Here is an 18,833-nt window from a genome sequence, read left to right as displayed (position 1 = left end):
CTCGGCGGGCTCGGTCCCCAGGCGCAGCGCCTGCCGCACCCGGCGCTCCTGCCGCTCCCGCAGCAGGTGGAGCTCGCAGAGCCCGGCCAGGCTCCCCTCCAACCAGCCCCGGAGCCGGCCCCGCTCCGGGCTCACGGGGAAGGAGAACGCCCGGATCATCCCCACGGCTCGGCTCCCGCTGCTGACCCTGTGGCCCCGGACAGCGCAGCCCAGGCGCTCCGCCTGCAGCAGCTCGGCGCTGTCACCGCCTCATCTGCATAACCACCGCCCCCATCGCAGCCATTGGCTCGGATGCCCGGCCTTATCTGCGTAGAGCCTCCCCAGCACAGCCATTGGCTCGCCTGCCAGGCTTTATCTGCATAGACACCCCTCCCAACACAGCAGTCGCTCATCCGCTCTGCCTCCTCTGCATAGCCACACCCTTGAGCTGATCAATTGGTTCCCCGCACTGTTTTATCTGCATAGCCACATCCTCAGATCAAGCTATTGGTTCTCCCGCCCTACCATATTTGCAAAGCCACGGCTTCATATCAATCCATTGGCTCTCCTGACCTCAGTTATCTGGATAGCCACGCCCTCAGGTGAACCCACGGAATCTCCCGCACTGCTTTATCTGCATAGCTACACCTTGAGATCAACCCATTGGATGTCCGACGCTAATAAATTTGAAGCCATTGGCTCCTCTGCCCTATTTATTTGTATAGCCACGCCCCTAATTATAATCTTTGGCTCCACCCTCTCTGTTTAAATTGCATGGCCACCTCCCCTTCCCAGCCAGTGATGCATTCACGCAGTCTTATCTGCATAGCCACGCCCATGAATGATGCCATTTGATCATACCCTGAGTTAAATCTGCATGACCTCACCTCCTGCACCTAGCCATTGGTTCATCCATTTCGTCCCGGGAGGGGCCGTGACAGCTCCACCCACTCCAAGAGGGGTGTGGCTATCACTCATCCTACCTACCAGGGAAAACTGCAAGCACCTGATTGGCTGGCTCCTAGCTGAGCGCCTGGGTTACCTACTATAAATAGACCCAAGAGAGGGGTCGGCTGATTCAGTGTGGAGCGGCTGGTTCTGGTAAAGTCGTCAGTGGTCCTTTGCCCCCCGATAAACTGAACCTAGTCCATCCTGCTCCCAATAATCCCCCTCAGTGCACATCCCCTAATCTTCTCCAATGCAACTCCTCCCCAATCGTCTTTAACTTTACTCCCCCACGGGACCCCAATGCACCTACATTAGCCCCATTCCCAATACACCTTCTCCCCTAGTGCACCCCTCAGTGCATCCTCACTAACCTCACCTCCAACGCAACCCCATCCCCTCCACCAATAACACCCTCAATGCCTCCTGTGCAACCCCCATCCCCTCCCCAATGATCCTTCAACTTCTCCATGTCAATTCAATTGACTCCCCTCTAACCCCCTCCTCAATTCACCCTCTCCTCCAATAAACCCCCCAGTGCATCCCCACTAACCTCACCTCCAATGCAACCCCATCCCCTCCACCAATAAGCCCCCAGCCAATGCACCCTGTGCAACACCATCCCCTCCCCCAATGGTCATTCAACACCCCTACCTCACAGCTGAACCCAATGCTCCCCCAATGCACCCCCTCCCCAATGCACTCCCAATAACCTGCTCCCCCAATACCCCTCCTTCCCAGTGCTCTCTGCCCACTCCACCGCTGACCCCTCCCCAGTGCACCCTGTGCAACTCCCACCCCTCCCGCAATGCACCCTCTGCCCTGCTAATCAATCCCCACCCCAATGCTCTCTGATCACTCCCATGGACCCCTCCCTATGTACCCTGTGCAACCCTCCATCCCGTCCACCAGTGCACCCCCCACTAATCCCCTCTCCAGTCCTCTCTGCCCACCTCATTTGCACCTCCCCTGGCACACTCCGCCACCCCCCTCATCCAGGCCCTATGCACCCTGCACACTCCTCCACCCCCTCCCCAATGCACCCCTTTCAACCCCTCCCCAATGCATCCTGTGCACCCCCATTTAGCCCATCCCCAATGCACACTGCCCCCCATTTATGGCTTCCTCCCCCAAGGCAGTCTCCTCAATCCCTCCGCTCCATAATGCTCGCCCTCCTCCCCCATCCCTGTCGATCTCTGCCATGCTCCCATGGCAGCCTTCCACCATTCACCCCTCCTCCCAATACTTTCTATCCCCTGCTGCTCCTAATACCCCCAAATACCTGCAGTGCCCCTCCAGGTCCCCCCATATCCCAGCAAATCTCCCAGGGCCCACTATTCCTGCTGCTTCCAACAAGACCCCCTACCAGACCCACAACATGCCTGCACCCCCTCCACTTATGCGGCATGCCCTCCCACATCTCACACACCCCCCCCCCTCCCCACAGAGCCCCACTGGAGGCACAAGCCTTATCCCTGAGCAGCGTCTACCATCCTCTGTCGAACTGTGAATTCCAGCACGTGGGTCACAGTCGGCTTCCGACTGTGGAGTGAAATGCGTCTATGCAGAGGAGAGGTCTGCTTTGCCTGCTGGGCCAGGCTGGACTCCACGCAACCAGGTTGGGGAGGACGGGGACATGGAAGTGCCCATACCAAAAACAGCAATTCACAGTGTAGAGCTAAGGCCAGAAGAGACGACACTAATCATAGCCACAGCTTCAGCTAGAGAGCCATGGATGCAGAGATCATTTCGTCTGGCCCCCTTGAGAGCCCAGGCCAGAGAACGGCCCTGAATGAATTCGAGAGCTTAATAAAACATCCCATTTTGAATTCAAAATTGCCAGGGCTGAAGAATCCACCAACACCCTGGGGAAATTGCTCTAATTGTGAATTATTTGCACCGTTGAAAATTTACCCCTCTATTTCCAGTCTGAATTTGTCCCTCTTCAATTCCTAGCCACTCGATCATGCTAGACCTTGTCCTGCTAGATTGAGGAGCCCAGGATTAAATATTTGTCCCCTGCCAGACTGGGATCAAGCCACCTTCTCTTTGGCGAAGGAAAATGACGGTGAAAATGGCCGTGCTAAAAACAGGCCGGGGAGCAGGGATGGTGGGAAAAAGGGGTCTGGCTCCAGGGAGAGCAGAGTGGCTGGGAGTGTGGGGTCAGGAAGGCTGCCCCTTCCCCAGGCTGCAGCTGCCAGAGCCAGTGCAGACGGGAAGGGGCCAGGGAGATTTAACTAGCTCCAATAGGATTAGGGCCTGGAGCGGGGGATTAACAGGATCGGTGTAAACTGCCCTGCCCCCCAGTTAACTTCTAAGGGGATTTAGTGCTGGGGAAGGGTGCTGGCATCATAGCCCCAAGCCCCCCAACCATGGCCTGCCCCACCAGTGACCCTGGCCTGCTCCCCCAGGCCAGTCACCCCAGCACTAGAGAAGGAGAAAGAGTTTGGGCTCATGCATCTGTAGAAGAAGCCGATACCCCCCTCTGGGGGCCAGAATGCGTCATGACAGCACAGACACATAGGGAAAAGGCCTCATTGATCGTGCACTTTTAATAAACCCCTGTCTTTAAGGCAATGGAACCCAGGAGTCCTGACTCCCAGGCCCTCCCACCCCCTGCTGCTCTATCCGCTAGACCCCACTCCCCTCCCCAAGCTGGGGGAGGACAGAACCCAGGAGTCCTGACTCCCAGCCTCCCTGCTCTATCCATTAGACCCCACTCCCTTCTCAGAGCTGGGGATAGAAGCCAGAAGTCCTGGCTCCCAGCCCCCATGGCTCCCCCGCAACCACTAGACCCCACTCCCCTCCCAGAAACTTTCCAGACTGAGAACAGCAGAATCCAACTTGTCCATGCTGGTGCGAGTCACGCACTAGGGGGTTGCACAAGTACACTTATATCCAGGGCTAACAGCCCAACTTAAATAAAGCCCTGAGCAGTGTCCAGTGAGACAGCTGCGTCCAGATTCAAAACCCCAGCCCAGCAGGTCCCCGAGGGCTGAAGGGGCCAAGGAGACTGTACACTTAGCAAAGGTGAGGCAGATGGACACGCAATGGTGTGTGCCGACTCTCTGCAGGAAATGATCCCTGGCTCTGGCTTTCAGCGCACGCTCCAAGGAAACTGCTATATTAGCTCCGTAACTGTAGTCAAGTTACAAACCGCTAGTAGGCACCCTACCACTAGAGGGGGATGCTCTGTTAGGGTCAGTGCATGTTAGATGTTAGCATGGTGTAGGCATGCCCCAGACCTGTTGATATGTCCAGGAATTTTCAGTGAGACTTTTCCCATCCAAAAAAGTCGATTCATTGAAAACCAGAACTATTTACAGGGCCAGATCGAGTCTGGGGAATTTCTTGACTTGAAAAATAAAAAAGTTTAGAAATTGTCAAACTGTCCCATCTTGCTGTCGTCTGAACGGCACATTGAAGTTTCCTGGCTTGAAAAGCTTCTTCCGGTAGCACCACAGGCTAATTGCCATTTCAACCGAAATGAAGAAAGTTCAAAAACGAAACATTTCCAGCCACCTGAACCCCAATCAACGTTTTCGAGATTTGGACTCTCCATCTCCATTTGAGATGGGGAAATTTCCCCAAATCTTGACTATTTTCCTGGGACGGGAAAACCATGTCCCCGGTTCCTAGGCCATCGGGGGAGGGGGTGGCCTCACTAGGAGTACATTCACATTGGGGCTGGGAGGAGCAGACATATGCACGTTAGCTCTGCTTGAGTTAGGGCCCGTTGGTGCTCCTGTAGCTCACGTCAATAACAACCCAGGGGGCACTGACACCACCTGAAACCGATTTCATCGCCAGGCAAACCCTGTGGCTCCCCACGCTTCCATCCCCTCGCGTCCCCGTGGAGCCAAATCTCTGCTGCGTCTTGGACCTGACTGAGTTTGCTCATGGATCTGATGTGTGTGTGGTGGAGGGCGGAATCTACTAGTGGGTCCCATGGGAGAGTAGAAAGCACAAGGCTCAAGATCCTGGTCCTTATTCATTAGCCGGGCACTCACCCTGCAGTCTGTACGGCCCAGAGTGCCGCTAGCACCATCTCAGCGCCGGCATGCGTGGCCGAGGCAGTCCCAGGGCCCGCTGTAAAGACGCATGGATTTTCAGTTGTCCGAGGGAACAAAAGTCGTCAGCCTGGTCAGGGAATCGAGTCTGAAAAGCTGGCAACAAACAGGCAGATCCGGGGTGGATCGTTTAAGTTAAAAGACATGTGGCTAAGGGGGCTAAGGGGCCCCTGGGGAATGTCAGGAGTCGGCATGGCAACGGGCTGAAAGAGCCTAGAAATGGGAGGAAATGTCTGAAGTCACCAGGATGTGTGTCAGTTGGCCAGTGAGATTTGCCAGCCTGGCATAGAGTGCGTTTATATCACAGCTGCCAGCCCACCATGTCCTGGGCACCACTGGGCCTTTCTCACCCTGGTCCCGACAGGCTTCCTGAACAGACCTGGCGAGAGAGAGGGCCCTGCCGCGGGTCCAGTTGGGAGCCTGCCCCAGACCCTCCCTCCACTCCTGAGAAAAACCAGCCTCCCCTGGTCAGTTTCTTCCCATTTGGTGGCAACATTCTCCTTAGCTTCGCTAGCTCTTCTCCCTTCCTGGGGACACCCCCGCAATCGGATCCCCCCGCAGCCTGGGGTTTAGACGAAACAAGCCCCGCTCTGTCAGACTCCTCTGATGAGATCAGTGCTTTGATCCATGATGATCTAGCAGCCTTTCTCCGCACCTGCTTCAGTATGAATTCATCTTTCTCCAGCGGCTTCGGCCAAACCCGGCACATCGGGGGCTAGGGGGAGACCTGCTCTCTGCTGCGCCCCCTCCCCCATGTGTCAGTTTCCTTGGCCTCATTTCTCCTCCCTCCTTTTGCCAGCTGTGTAATCAGCATCCGGCTCCGCAACCCAATGCAACTCCAGCTTTTGCAAGCCTGCGACCAAAGAGGCCACTGAAAGCAGGGCCCTAAACCGCCCCAACGCTGCTACAAATTTGCCAGGTCTCAGAGCGGCTGATCAGCCTGTGGGCTGAGCCTGTGTTTCTCCAGCAATGAGGCTGCAGGAGAGAGACGGCACCAGCCACGCATGCTGCGTTTCCTATCTTGGTTGTTCTTTTTCCTCCCCGTTCACGTGCGTTTGTTTTAAAGGAGGCAGAATTAGACTCCACCGGTGGCTTCAGACCATCAGAAATTCCTTGTATTTCCCGTCCCCCAAAAAAGAACAGTTCATCCCACTTTTCATGCTACTTAACAGACTGTCAAACAGGAGCTATTACCTATAACAACCTTTTATTGCTAAAGGCGCCGACGCCTTGTTAAAAGAGACGTCTCCTTCAGGACTTGGACTGTTTTCCCTTCTCTTTCAGGGTCCTTGTAAGAAAAGGTTTAAAAGATGTTCATCCGGGGTTACTACAGTGAAAGTCACCTGCAAAACTTGATGTCCAGCCCTGGACTACACTTTAGTGTTGGGACAGTGAACCAAGGCTTCTTAAGAGTTTCTCTCTTCCTGAGTGGAGACGCCCTCTTCTCAACACCATGGACCCCTCGATTTAAGTCCCCAGTGAGATGGACTCTGTCCCAGGCAGACAGGATCCCCCAGCCTCGCTGTTAGGGAATCATATCTTGCTTTACCCGCTCTGTCTTCATCGCCCTTCGTTGTTCCCCCTAAATAATCCTTCACCCTCTTTGGAGCATCTCCTGTCCTGCACCCCGCTCTCTGCAGAGTTCTCAGATTTAGCTCCCTCCAAGCCCCACGCAGTGCCTGGGATCCCAGCGACCGCTCGGCTGCGGAGCACAAGCTTGGCGGCACGGCTGTCCCCTTCCCACAATGCCTCCGTCTATGCAGCCTCATTGGCAAGCCATCTAGTCCACCCCCTCAGCCATTGCTGGGCCCCAGACCCCTCCCCTCCAGCCTTTGGCATTCGCCCATGGCTCCAGCTTTGTCTCTTGGTTCCGGTGGGGGCCGCTGCGGGCTTTCTCCCATGGGTGAGGCCGATGTTCCTAGGCACGTAGCTCCCCCTTCCGGTGGCATTGGGCATCCCCAATCCAGTCTCCCTCGGTCGGTGCCATGCCAGCCCCGGTCACAAGGCCAGAGAGGTGATTGTGCCGGGCGACGGGGTGCGCGCCACATAGCCAAACACCTTCCGTAGGTCGCCCTTGATGCTGTCGCTCACCAGGGCGTAGAGGACGGGGTCCAGGGCGCTGTTGAGGCTGGACAGGGCCAGGGCCAAGGAGAAGGGGAGGTGGAGCCGCTGCTCGAAGGAGCAGAGGGAGCAGCCATCTAGCACCGCAGAGGCCACTGTCCGCACCAGCAGCAGCAAGTGGTAGGGGGCGAAGCAGAGTAGGAAGATGCCGATAACGCCCAGCGAGAGCCGCTTCACCTTGGCCTTCTGCCAGCCCAGCAGGGTGCTGCTAGCCCGCACCCCCTGGAAGATCTTGAGGTAGGAGACCGCCAGGACCAGCAAGGGCAGCATGAAGCCGGCGGCCACCCGGAAGTAGTTGAACCGGGCCACGCCAGGCTGCAGCGGGTAGCTATCATAGCAGGAGGCATTGGCCGGCTCCGGGGAGCGCAGGGCGATGCCCACATGGAAGGTGAAAACCAGCATGGCCACCAGGGCGCTGGCAGTGGCGGCCGAGCGGCGGCTCCGCAGGCCCAAGGAGCGAAGCGGGTGGGCCACGGCCAGGTAGCGCTCCAGGGAGATGAGGCAGAGGAGCAGGACGCTGACGTACATGTTGGAGTAGAAGATGAAGCCGGCGACGTGGCAGGCCAGGCTGCTCAGGGTCCACCGGTGCCCACGCCACACGTACAGCATCCACAGCGGCAGGGTGAACAGGTAGAGCACATCAGAGGCGGCCAGGCCCAGCAGGTAGACGGCCAGCACGTTGCCCAGCCGCACCTGCTGCATGATGGGCCACAGGGTCAGAGCGTTGGTGGCCAGGCCTAGCAGGAAGACGACACCATAGAGAGAGACCACCAGCTCCTGGCCAACCTGGAAATCCACCCCGCAGCGCGAGGCGTTGGACGCGCAGGGGGCACTGGCGTTCAGCATGGTGCTGGGGGGCGGCGCTGCAAAGAGAGAGCAGATCTTACTAGCAGTGAGGTACCTCCACCCCCACCCCGCCATCAACGGTGTCTTCAAAGCACACGTGCCATCTACATAGGGAGCAGGGCTCATCCCCACCAGCAGGGGGCAGAACACACATACACACATGGAGCAGGGCTTGTCCTCTCCAGCAGGGGGCGCGCACACACACACACACACACACACACACACACACACACACACACAGAGCAGGGCTTGTCCTCTCCAGCAGGGGGCGCATACACACACACACACAGACCAGGGCTTGTCCTCTCCAGAAGGGGGCGCGCGCGCACACACACACACACACACACACAAGTCGATTTGTGCGCGTCCACACTAGGCACATTAATTCGGTGGTGTGCGTCCATGGTCCAGGCTAGCATCGATTTCTGGAGCGGTGCACTGTGGGTAGCTACTGTAAAATAATGAGGCCAATAATGTCGATTTGCGTCCACACTAACCCTAATCCGATATAGTAATATCGATTTTAGCATTACTCCTCTCGTTTTGTAGGAGTACAGAAATCGATTTAAAGAGCCCTTTAAATCGATATAAAGAGCAGTGTAGTGTGGACGGATGCAGTGTTAAATCGATTTAACGCTGTTTAAATCGATTTAAATGCGTAGTGTAGACCAGGCCACACACACACACACAAGCTAACTGGCTGTCCTTTCCCACTTACTTCACCTCCTAGGGCAGGAGAGCAGCCAATCAGAGCTGCAGAAGACTAGCAGAGAAGGCTCCCCCCCCTGCCCCCGCACAAAGCCTACAGGATTTTTTGGGTAAGGGAGGGAGGAGAGAAGTCTCTGGGTGGCCTGGCTCCCTGCTCCCCTCCCCCGGCCATCTCTGCAATAAGGTGGCCCTGCAGGAGCTGCCCCTCCCCTCAGGCCCGGCCCAGGGAAAAGCCTCCGCAGTTGTAGAAGGAGCAGAGGTGTGACGGGCTAGGGGGCAGAACTGACATGGGCCTGGGGGCAAGGGGCAAATTGGAGCTGGGGTCAGAATTGAGATGGGCTGGGGCAGAAATAAGGGCTGGGAACAGAAAATTCACTGCTGTGGGGCAGGCAGGTACAGAAGCAACATGAGGCTGGGCTGGGGTATAGGCTGACGTGGGGCTGAGAACCAGCAGCCATGTCACAACTTGGGGGCAAGGGGCACATGTGGGGCTGGGAGGCAGAGCATTAATTGGTGGGCATTGCTGGGTTTGGGGAGGGGCTGTGCACTCCCGATCTGTGCACTTTGGTCTCTGTTGTGGTGCAGTGCGAGGTCCTGCCAGGGGTGGCGCGTGTGTGTGTGTGTGCATATGCATGCGCACATGCACGTGCACTGAATTCGTGTTCACAGAATCATAAAATATCAGGGGTGGAAGGGACCTCAGGAGATGTCTAGTCCAACCCCCTGCTCAAAGCAGGACCAACCCCAACTAAATCATCCCAGCCAGGGCTTTGTCAAGCTGGGCCTTAAAAACCTCTAAGGAAGGAGATTCCACCACCTCCCTAGGGAACCCATTCCAGTGCTTCACCACCCTCCTAGTGAAATAGTGTTTCCTCATATCCAACCTAAACCTCCCCCACTGCAACTTGAGACCATTGCTCCTTGTTCTATCATCTGCCACCACCGAGAACAGCCGAGCGCCATCCTCTTTGGAACCCCACCCCCCACCCCCTTCAGGTAGTTGAAAGCAGCTATCAAATCCCCCCTCACTCTTCTCTTCTGCAGACTAAACAATCCCAGTTCCCTCAGCCTCTCCTCATAAGTCATGTGCTCCAGCCCCCTTCAACGTTTCGAGATTGACTCTCAATCTCATTGAGATGGCGGAAATTTCCCCAAATCTTGAACTATTTTCCTGGACGGAGAAAACCTGTCCCCGGTTCCATAGGCATCGGGGGAGGGAGGCCTCACTAGGAGTACATTTCACATTGGCTGGAGGTGAGCAGACATATGCACGTTAAGCTCTGCTTGAGTTAGGCCCGTTGGGCTCCTTGTAGCTCACGTCAATAAACAACCAGGGGGCACTGACACCACCTGAAACCAATTGCATGCCAGGCAAACCCTGTGGCTCCCCACAGCTCCATCCCTCGCGTCCGCTGGAGCCAAATCTCTTGCTCGTCTTTGGACCTGACTGAGTTTGCTCATGGATTGATGTGTGTGTGGTGGAGGGCGGAATCTACTAGTGTCCCATGGGAGAGTAAGAAAGCACAAGGCTCAAGATCCTGTTTCCTTATTCATTAGCGGGCACTCACCTGCAGTCTGTGCGAGCCCAGAGTGACCGCTAGCACCATCTCAGCGCACGGCTATGCGTGGCCGAGGGCAATAGTCCAGGGCCGCTGTAAAGACGCATGGATTTTCAGTTGTCCGATGGGAACAAAAGTCGTCAGCCTGGTCAGGGGAATCGAGTCTGAAAAGCTGGCAACAAAACCAGGAGATCCGGTGTGGTCGTTTAAAGTTAAAAGACATGTGCTAAGGGCTAAGGGGCCCCTGACGGAATGTCAGGAGTCGGCATGGCAACGGGCTGAAAGAGCCTAGAAATGGAGGAAATGTCGAAGTCAACAGTGAATGTGTCAGTTGGCCAGTGAGATTGCCAGGCCTGGACCTTGAGAGTGCACGTGTTATTATCACAGCTGCCAGGTCCCACCATGTCCTGGGCACCACTGAAGGCCTTTCTCACCCTTCGGATCCCGACAGGCTCCTGAACAGATCCTGCGCGAGAGAGAGGCCCTGCCGCGGTCCAGTTGGGGAGCCTGCCCCAGACCTCCCTTCCACTCCTGAGAAAAAACCAGCCTCCCTGCGTCATTTCTTCCATTTGGTGGCAACATTCTCCTTAGCTTCGCTAGCTTTCTCCCTTCCTGGGACACCCGCAATCGGATCCCCGCAGCCTGGGTTTAGACGAACAAGCCCCTTCTCTGTCAGATCCTCTGCAGAGATCATCGTGCTTTGATCCATGATGATCTAGCACATTTCTCCGCACTGCTTCAGTATGATTTCATCTTTCTCCACGGCTTCGGCCAAACCGGCACATCGGGGGCAGTAGGGGGAGACCTGCTCTCTGCTTGCGCCCCCTCCCCCCAAGTGTCAGTTTCTTGGCCTCATTTCTCTCCCTCCTTTTGCCAGCTGATGTAATCAGCATCCGGCTCCGCCACCAATGCAACTCCAGCTTTTGCAAGCCTACGACCAAAGAGGCCACTGGGAAATCACAGTGGCCCTAAACCGCCCCACGTCTGCTACAAATTTGCCAGTCTCAGAGCGGCGATTCAGGCTGTGGCTGAGCCAGTGTTTCTCCAGAATGAGGCTGCAGGGAGAGAGACGCACCAGCCACGCATGCTGCGTTTCCTATCTTGGTTGTTCTTTTTCTCCCCGTTTCACGTGCGTTTTGTTTGTAAAGGAGGCAGAATTAGACTCCACCGTGGCTTCAAGACCATCAGAAAATTCCTTAGTAATTTCCCGTCCCCAAAAAAAGAACAGTTACATCCCACTTTTCATGCTACTTAACAGACTGTCAAACAGGAGCTAATTACCATATAACAACCTTTTATTTGCTAAAGCGCCAGACGCCTGGTTAAAAAGAGACGTCTCCTTCAGGACTTGGACTGTTTTCCCTTCTCTTTCAGTGGTCCTTGTAGAAAGGTTTAAAAGATGTTCATCCGCGGTTACTCCAGTGAAAGTCCACCTTGCAAACTTGAGTCCAGCCTGGAACTACCACTTTAGTGTTGGGACAGTGAACCAAGGTTCTTAAGAGGTTTCTCTCTTCCTGAGTTTGAGACGCCCTCTTCTCAACACCATGGACCCCTCGATTTTAAGTCCCAGTGATGGACTCTGTTCCCAGGCAGACAGGATCCCCCAGCTCGCTGTTAGGGAATCAATATCTTGCTTTACCCGCTCTGTCTTCAATCGCCCTTCGTGTTCCACCCTAAATTAATCCTTCACCTCTTTGGAGATCTCCTGTCCTTGCACCCCCGCCTCTCTGCAGAGTCTCAGATTTAGCTCCCTCCAAGCCCCACGCAGTGCCTGGACGATCCAGCGAACCCCATCGCCGCTCGGCTGCGGAGCACAGCTTGGCGCCGCATGTCCCTTCCCAAATGCCTCCGTCTATGCAGCCTCATGGCAAGCCATCTAGTCCACCCCCTCAGCCATTGCTGGGCCCAGACCCCTCCCCTCCAGCTTTGGCATTCGGCCCATGGCTCCAGCTTTGTCTCTTTGGTTCGGTGAGGGCCGCTGCGGGCTTTCTCCCATGGGTGAGGCCCGATGTTCCTAGGCACGTAGCTCCCCTTCCGGTGGCATTGGCATCCCAATTCCAGTTCTCCCTCGTACGGTGCCATGCACGCCCCGTCACAAGGGCCAGAAGAGGTGATGTGCCGGGCGACGAGTGCGCGGCACATAGCAAACCACTTCCGTAGGTCGCCCTTGATTGCTGTACGCTCAACCAGGCGTAGAGGAACGCGGGTCAGGGCGCCTGTGTTGAGGCTGGACAGGGCCAGGGCCAAAGGAGAAAGGGGAGGTGGAGCCGCTGCTCGAAGGAGCAGAGGGAGCAGCCATCTAGCACCGCAAGAGGCCACTGTCCGCACCAGCGCAGGCAAGTGTAGGGGCGAAGCAGGTAGGAGATGCCATAACGCCCAGCGAGAGACCGCTCACCTTGCTTCTGCCAGGCCTAGCAGGGTGCTGCTAGCCGCACCCCTGGAAGAATTTTGAGGCTTAGGAGACCGCCAGACCAGCAAGGGGCAGCATGAAGCCGGCGGCCACCCGGGAATATTTTGAACCGGGCCACGCAGGCTGCAGCGGGTTTAAGCTATCATAGCAGGAGGCATTGGCGGCTTCCGGGGAGCGCAGGGCGATGCCCCACATGGAAGGTGTGAAAACCAGCGATGGCCACCAGGGCGCTGTCAGTGGCGACGAAACATCGATAGCGGCGGCTCGCAGCCCAAGGAGCGAACGGGTGGGCACGGACCATGTAGCGCTCCAGGAGATGAGGCAGAGGAAGCAGGACGTGACGTACATGTTGAGTAAGAAGATGAAAACCAGGCGACGTGGCAGGCCAGGCCTGCTCAGGGTTCCACCGGTGCCCACGCACACGTACAGCATCACAGCGGCTAGGAGGAACAGGGCGGTAAGCACATCAGAGGCGCCAGGCCAGCAGGTAGAACTGCCAGCACGATTGCCTAAGCCGCACCTCTGCCATTGATGGGCCACAGGTCAGCGCGTTGTTTGGTGGCCAGGCCTGCAGGAGACGACACCATAGAGAGAGACCACCAGCTCCTGCCAACTGGAAAGTCCACCCGCAGCGCGAATGAGCTGGTTGGACGCGCAGGCACTGGCGGTTCAGCATGGTAGTGGGGCGGCGCTGCAAAGAGGAGCAGATCTTACTACAGTGACGGTACCTCCCAACCCCCACCCCGCCATCAACGGTGTCTATCAAAGCACACGTGCCATTCTACCATAAGGGAGCAGGGCTCATCCCCACCAGCAGGGCAGAACACACATACACACAGGAGGCAGGCTTTGTCCCTCCAGCAGGGGGCGCGCAACACACACAACACACACACACACACAGTAGCAGGCGCCCCCCACAGCCGCACAACACCAAACAGAGCAGGGTTCCTCTCCAGAAGGGTGGCGCGCGCAGCGCGCACAAACACACACACACACAGCACAGGCAGGCTTGTCGCTCTCCAAGCAGGGCGCAGCACTGCACCGACACACGACACACACAGAGACCAGGGCTTGTCCTTCAGAAGGGCACACACATACACAGAGCAGGGCTTGTCCCTCCAGCAGGGAGCACACACACACACACACGACAACGAAACAGGCTGCCACGCCAGCAGGGGCAGGACAGACACACACGCACCGGCACACACAGCCCCCCTGCCAGCAGGGTAGGCAGCAACACACACGACACGGACAGGCATTGTCTACGCCAGGCAGGGCAGCGTGCGACTACACACACACCACCACACATAACAACACCACAGGCCATGTCACACTAACAGGATAAATTCAAATTAGCTTAAACTGATTTTATAAAAACAGATAGATTAAGTCGATTTGTGGCGCGTCCACACTAGGCACATTAATTCGGTTGGGTGCTCCTGGTCCAGGCTAGCATCGATTTCTGGAGCGGTTGCACTGTGGGTAGCTACTGTAAAATAATGAGGCAATAATGATCGATTTGCGGTCCCACACTAACCCTATGCCGAGTAGGGAGAATATCGATTTAGCGATACTCCTCTCGTTTTGTAGGAGTACAGGAAATCGCATTTAAAAGAGCCCTTTAAATCGATGATAAATGGCAGTGAGTGTGGACGGAGCAGTGTTAGATCGATTTAACGCTGTTTAAATCGATTTAAAGGATGTAGACGCGACAACACACACACACAAGCAACTGGCTGTCCTTCCCACCTTCAAACCTCCGTAGGCGGAGAGCAGGCCAATCAGAGCTGCATAAGATATGCAGAGAGCTCCCCCCCTGCCCCCGCACAAAGCCTACAGGATTTTTGCGTAAGGAGGAGGAGAGAAGATCTCTGGGTGCCTGCTCCCTGCTCCCCTCCCCCGGCCACTCTGCAATAAGGTGGCGCCTGCAGGAGCTGGCCCCTCCCCTCAGGCCCAGCCCAGAAAAGCCGTCCGCAGTTGGTTAGAGGAGCAGAGTGTGACGGGCTAGGGCAGAAAACTGACATGGCCTGGAGGCAAGGGCAAATGGAGCTGGGCAGAATTGAGATGGCTGGGGCAGAAAATAAGGGCTGGGAAAGAAAAATTCACTGCTGTGGGCAGGGGCAGGTACAGAAGCAACATGAGGCTGGCTGGGTTAGGCTGACGTGGGAGCTGAGAACCAGCCAGCCATGTCACAACTTGGGGCAAGGGCACATGTGGGGCTGGGAGGCAGAGCGGATTAATGGTGGGGCATTGGCTGGCGTGTGGGGAGGGCTGTGCACTCCCGATCTGGTGGCACTTTGGTCTCTGTTGTGGTGCAGGTGCGAGGTGCCTGGCCAGGTGGCGGTGTGTGTGTGTGTGCATATGCTGGCACCATGACGTGCACTGAATTTCGTGTTCACAGAATCATTAAAATATCAGCGGGTGGAAGGGACCTCAGGAGATGTCTAGTCCAACCCCCTGCCTCAAAGCCTAGGAACCGAACCCCAACTAAATCATTCCCAGCCAGGGCTTTGTACAAGGCTGGGCCTTAAAAACCATCTAAGGAAGGAGATGTCCAACACCTCCCTAGGGAACCCATTCCAGTGCTTCACCACGCGCTCCAGTGAAAATAGTGTTTCCTCTATCCGAACCTAAACTCCCCCACTGCAACTTGAGACATTGTCCTTGTTCGTATCATCTGCCACACCGAAGAACAACGAGCGCATACCTCTTGGACCCCACCCCCCACCCCTTCATAGTGAAAGCAGCTATCAAATCCCCCCTCACCTGCTTTCTGCAGACTAAACAATCCCAGGTCCTCAGCCTCTCCCTCATAAGTCATGTTGCTCACAGCCCCCTGATCATTTTTTGCTGCCCTCGCTGGGACTCTTCCAAATTTTTCCACATCCTTCTTGTGTTGTGGGCCAAACTGGGACACAGTTTTCCAGATAGAGTCTCACCAATGTCGAAAAGAGAGGCGAATATCACGGTCCCTCGAATCTGCTGGCAATACCTACTTATACAGCCCAAAATGCCGATTGACTACTTTTGGCAACGAAGGGCACACTGCTGACTCATATCCAGCTTCTACGTGCACTGTAACCCCTAGGTCCTTTTCTGCAGATCTGCTGCCTAGCCATTCAGGTCCTAGATACTGTAACAGTGAACTGGATATGCTATACCGTCCTAAGGACAGGACTGCTCGCAGGCTTGAATTTAGTTCTGAACCGCTCATGTTGGCCGCAAACTTACAGTCCTGCTGATTTGTCTAGCCGCTCTAAGTGCGATGCACGCCTACTTCCCATACGCCCGCTCCAGCCCGGTACGCACCACTCCCTAGGCCTACCTAGTATACATATGATAAGGGAACGCACAATCAGCCGCCTCACGAGCCGCCGATCTTCACGGGTACATGTGAGGATCCGGCTCTCATGTCTTATGTTATCACACCATGGTGAGAGAGGAACAATGAAGCGATCACAGGGTGAGAAAAACACAGAGGTCCATTGTTCTTTATGCTTGTAACAGCACCAAGCACAAATGGTCCTTGAGACCGAGACTGCAGCCCAACTGGTGACGCTACCGTATTACACCTAAAAATAGCAATACGAATTGTACAGCACTACTAGTATGCCGATGGGGGCCGTGGGCCATTGACTGGGCATCTAAGCAATAGCCATAATACACCTAATAGTAATAATGGAATTTACAAGCTCTTAAGCAGCTTTAGAGCACCACAGTCTTGGCTACAGGCTCCAAGTTGCTATTCATGATCACATATGTGACACAATCTTATTTTTGCAAAGCTCTCCCAGGGTATATCAGATCCCGGCTGCAAATTGATGAGGCCATCGGCAAGACACTGACACAAGAAAGCCTGGCCAAGGACACAATTAGCCCACGTGCTCTGGCACTGCCCAGGCTCCACTTCAGCATGCCTGTGCATGTCGCCAGCGGGCCACTGATCAGCCTCCCCCACCCCGCACACACCCGGCTTCCAGCATCCTGGCTCTTTAAAGGTGGCTGAGGTGCACTGCAGCGAGACCATTTCCTTTCCCATCGCACGACAGTGACGACACTACCCTGAGGCCCAGCTTCCTGCCTGGGCTGCCCAAGCACTGAACACGTGCGCCAGGCGGTGAATGGTGCACGCAGCAGCCGGCCATGCGGCTGTGGGGGCGGGAGCCCCGTCCTGCCGCACAATGAGTAGGGGATCTCCCACAGCGGTAGCAGAACTGTGGCTGGTGCATTAGGGGGCGCTGTGCTCAGTGAGGGGGCCAAGGTGGCACATGCAGCTGGCAGGTTTTATGGGGGCCAGGGAGTATCTGTATGAAGTGGGGTGGTACAGTAGACAATGCACTGGCCTGGGAGCCAGGACTCCTGGGTTCTAGCCTCAGCTCTGGGAGGGGAGTGAGGTCAAGGGGTTAGAGTGGGGGGGCTGGGGAATCAGGACTCCTGGGTTCTGTTCCTGGTTCAGGGAGCGACCTAGATTTGCGGGAGGAATTATAAATCTGGATTCTGTCCTCAGTTCTTAGAGGGAAGTGAGGTCAAGAGGTCAGAGTGGGGATGGTTGTGGGAGCTGGGTTCTGTTCCTGGGAAAGAAAAATATTTGCCATGGGAAGATTATGAGTCAAACTGCCTGGGTTCTATTCCTGGCTTTGCCGCTGCCCTTAGCTAAGTCACGGCCTCACTCCATACCTCTGTTTCCCCATCGATAGCACAGGGGATAATGATACCAACCTACCCTTGTACAGTGGTTGGGGATCTCTGGCAGGGTTGCATGGCTGTAGGCGTTGGAGCTGCACAGGGATCTGGCTGGGTGTGAAACGTGATGTCTCTGTCACAGGGGATGACGTGTAACAGTGACGTGTGTGGGGGAGCCTGTGTACCGGGGGGTGACGCATATGCCATGTGGGTTGTGTGTGTGCAGGGCATGTTGGTGTGTGGAAAGGGCCCTGGGAGGAGGGTGGGGTGGGCTTGGTGCCGGCTCTGGGAGAAGTTGAGGGGTAAACAGCTGGCTTGGCCCATCCAGTGCCCCCTATGTCCGTGTGAGATAGGGGACCACCTCTGTGGCCTCAAGACAGCTGGGATTGGACAGCACCCCATCCCCCTGCCTCTATTTACCCTTCCCCCCACCTTCCGGTATAACTAGGGTGATCAGATGTCCCGATTTTATAGGGACAGAACTGATTTTTGGGTCTTTTTCTTATATAGGCTCCTATCCTATTACCCCCCACCGTCCCGATTTTTCACACTTGCTGTCTGGTCACCCTAGATATAACACATGTGCCCTCACCTCCCTCTCACCCCCTTCCCCAAAACCGCGCCCCCTGCAGTTTATTTACTTGTGGGGCCCTAGGGGAGGGGGCATCTGGCAGGGAGGGGTTTGCTGTTCACCACCCCCCTCACACTCCCTCCCCTGCTCCACCAAGCAGTCCCCCATGTCTGCCCCCCCCCGCCCCTTGCCCGTTAGGCAGCATGTACGGCTTGGGGTGGGGGGTCGTGTACAGCTGCATGCCCCAGTCTTTCACTTCCCCTCCCCAGGGACAGATCTCAAGAGCACAGGGATGGGGGGGACAGGCACATACCAAGCTGCCAGGGAGGGTCTCTGGAGAGCTGAGTGGAAGCCCCCAGCCTGGGGGGACGCTGGCACCGAAGCAGCTCAGTGGCACAGATGCATCCTCAGATCTCGGCTCCTTTGCAGCCTCAAAGGCTCCCCCGCGCCCGCCCGCCCTCGCTACCCCAGCTGGCGTGTGAATGGCTAGCAGCTCTGCCCGCACGGCTGCCATTCGCCAGCAGACACCCTTGCCCACCCCCACCCCCGCCCCGCAGTCCAGCACTAGCGATTGCTAGGAAGTGCAGTCCGGGATTTCACACACACTGGAAAGGGGGTTTCCAAAGGCTGGCCGGGGGGTGGCCCAGCCCTGGGCCCGTCTGCCCCTGACACGTCCTTCCCTCCCCAGGGCAGGCAGAGGGCTGAGGTCCCTAGGGGGGCGACCAGGGCTGACAGGCTGGGAGCTTCTGAGCAAGAGGGAAACATTGCTGATGCCAGAAGCAGCACGCGGGGCTGGCTCTGCAATCACCAATGGCGCAAGTGTCCCTGTTTCCATACCATGCCAGCACGGGCAGCGCACACACACACAATGCGCTGGCCCAGCGCCAAGCAAGGTCAGCACACAACTGCCGCTCGAACGCAGCTATCATCACACACAGCCG

The 18,833-nt window shown here is 56.4% G+C and overlaps 2 protein-coding genes and 1 pseudogene across 2 annotated transcripts in view; all 3 read right to left on the bottom strand.

Moving 5' to 3' along the window:
- Window positions 1-159, bottom strand: part of DACT3 (dishevelled binding antagonist of beta catenin 3) — a 23,122-nt gene extending 22,963 nt beyond the window's left edge. Inside the window, 1 exon segment of the mRNA XM_075071241.1 lies at window positions 40-159. Within this exon segment, the coding sequence (XP_074927342.1) occupies window positions 40-159 (120 nt within the window).
- Window positions 160-6,182: 6,023 nt separating this feature from the next.
- On the bottom strand, window positions 6,183-18,305 carry LOC116835276 (putative G-protein coupled receptor 132). Its single transcript, XM_032797991.2, has 2 exons — window positions 18,206-18,305; window positions 6,183-7,978 (listed from the first exon to the last, which is right to left on the bottom strand). Exon 2 carries the CDS (start codon window positions 7,959-7,961, stop codon window positions 6,993-6,995), a length of 969 nt encoding a protein of 322 aa, XP_032653882.1. The 5' UTR covers window positions 7,962-7,978; window positions 18,206-18,305; the 3' UTR covers window positions 6,183-6,992.
- Window positions 11,081-13,070, bottom strand: LOC142047552 (uncharacterized; annotated as a pseudogene).
- Window positions 18,306-18,833: the final 528 nt, after the last annotated feature.

The sequence above is a fragment of the Chelonoidis abingdonii genome, chromosome 11 (assembly GCF_003597395.2).
Source record: "Chelonoidis abingdonii isolate Lonesome George chromosome 11, CheloAbing_2.0, whole genome shotgun sequence".
Classification (NCBI taxonomy): domain Eukaryota; kingdom Metazoa; phylum Chordata; order Testudines; family Testudinidae; genus Chelonoidis; species Chelonoidis abingdonii.
Note: the sequence above shows the minus strand (reverse complement) of the source record. Positions and strands in the feature narration are given on the sequence as shown.

What these genes read in the sequence shown, in the direction of transcription:
- LOC116835276 (XM_032797991.2), bottom strand. Translation starts at nt 7,961, where the DNA reads ATGCTGAACGCCAGTGCCCCCTGCGCGTCCAACGCCTCGCGCTGCGGG.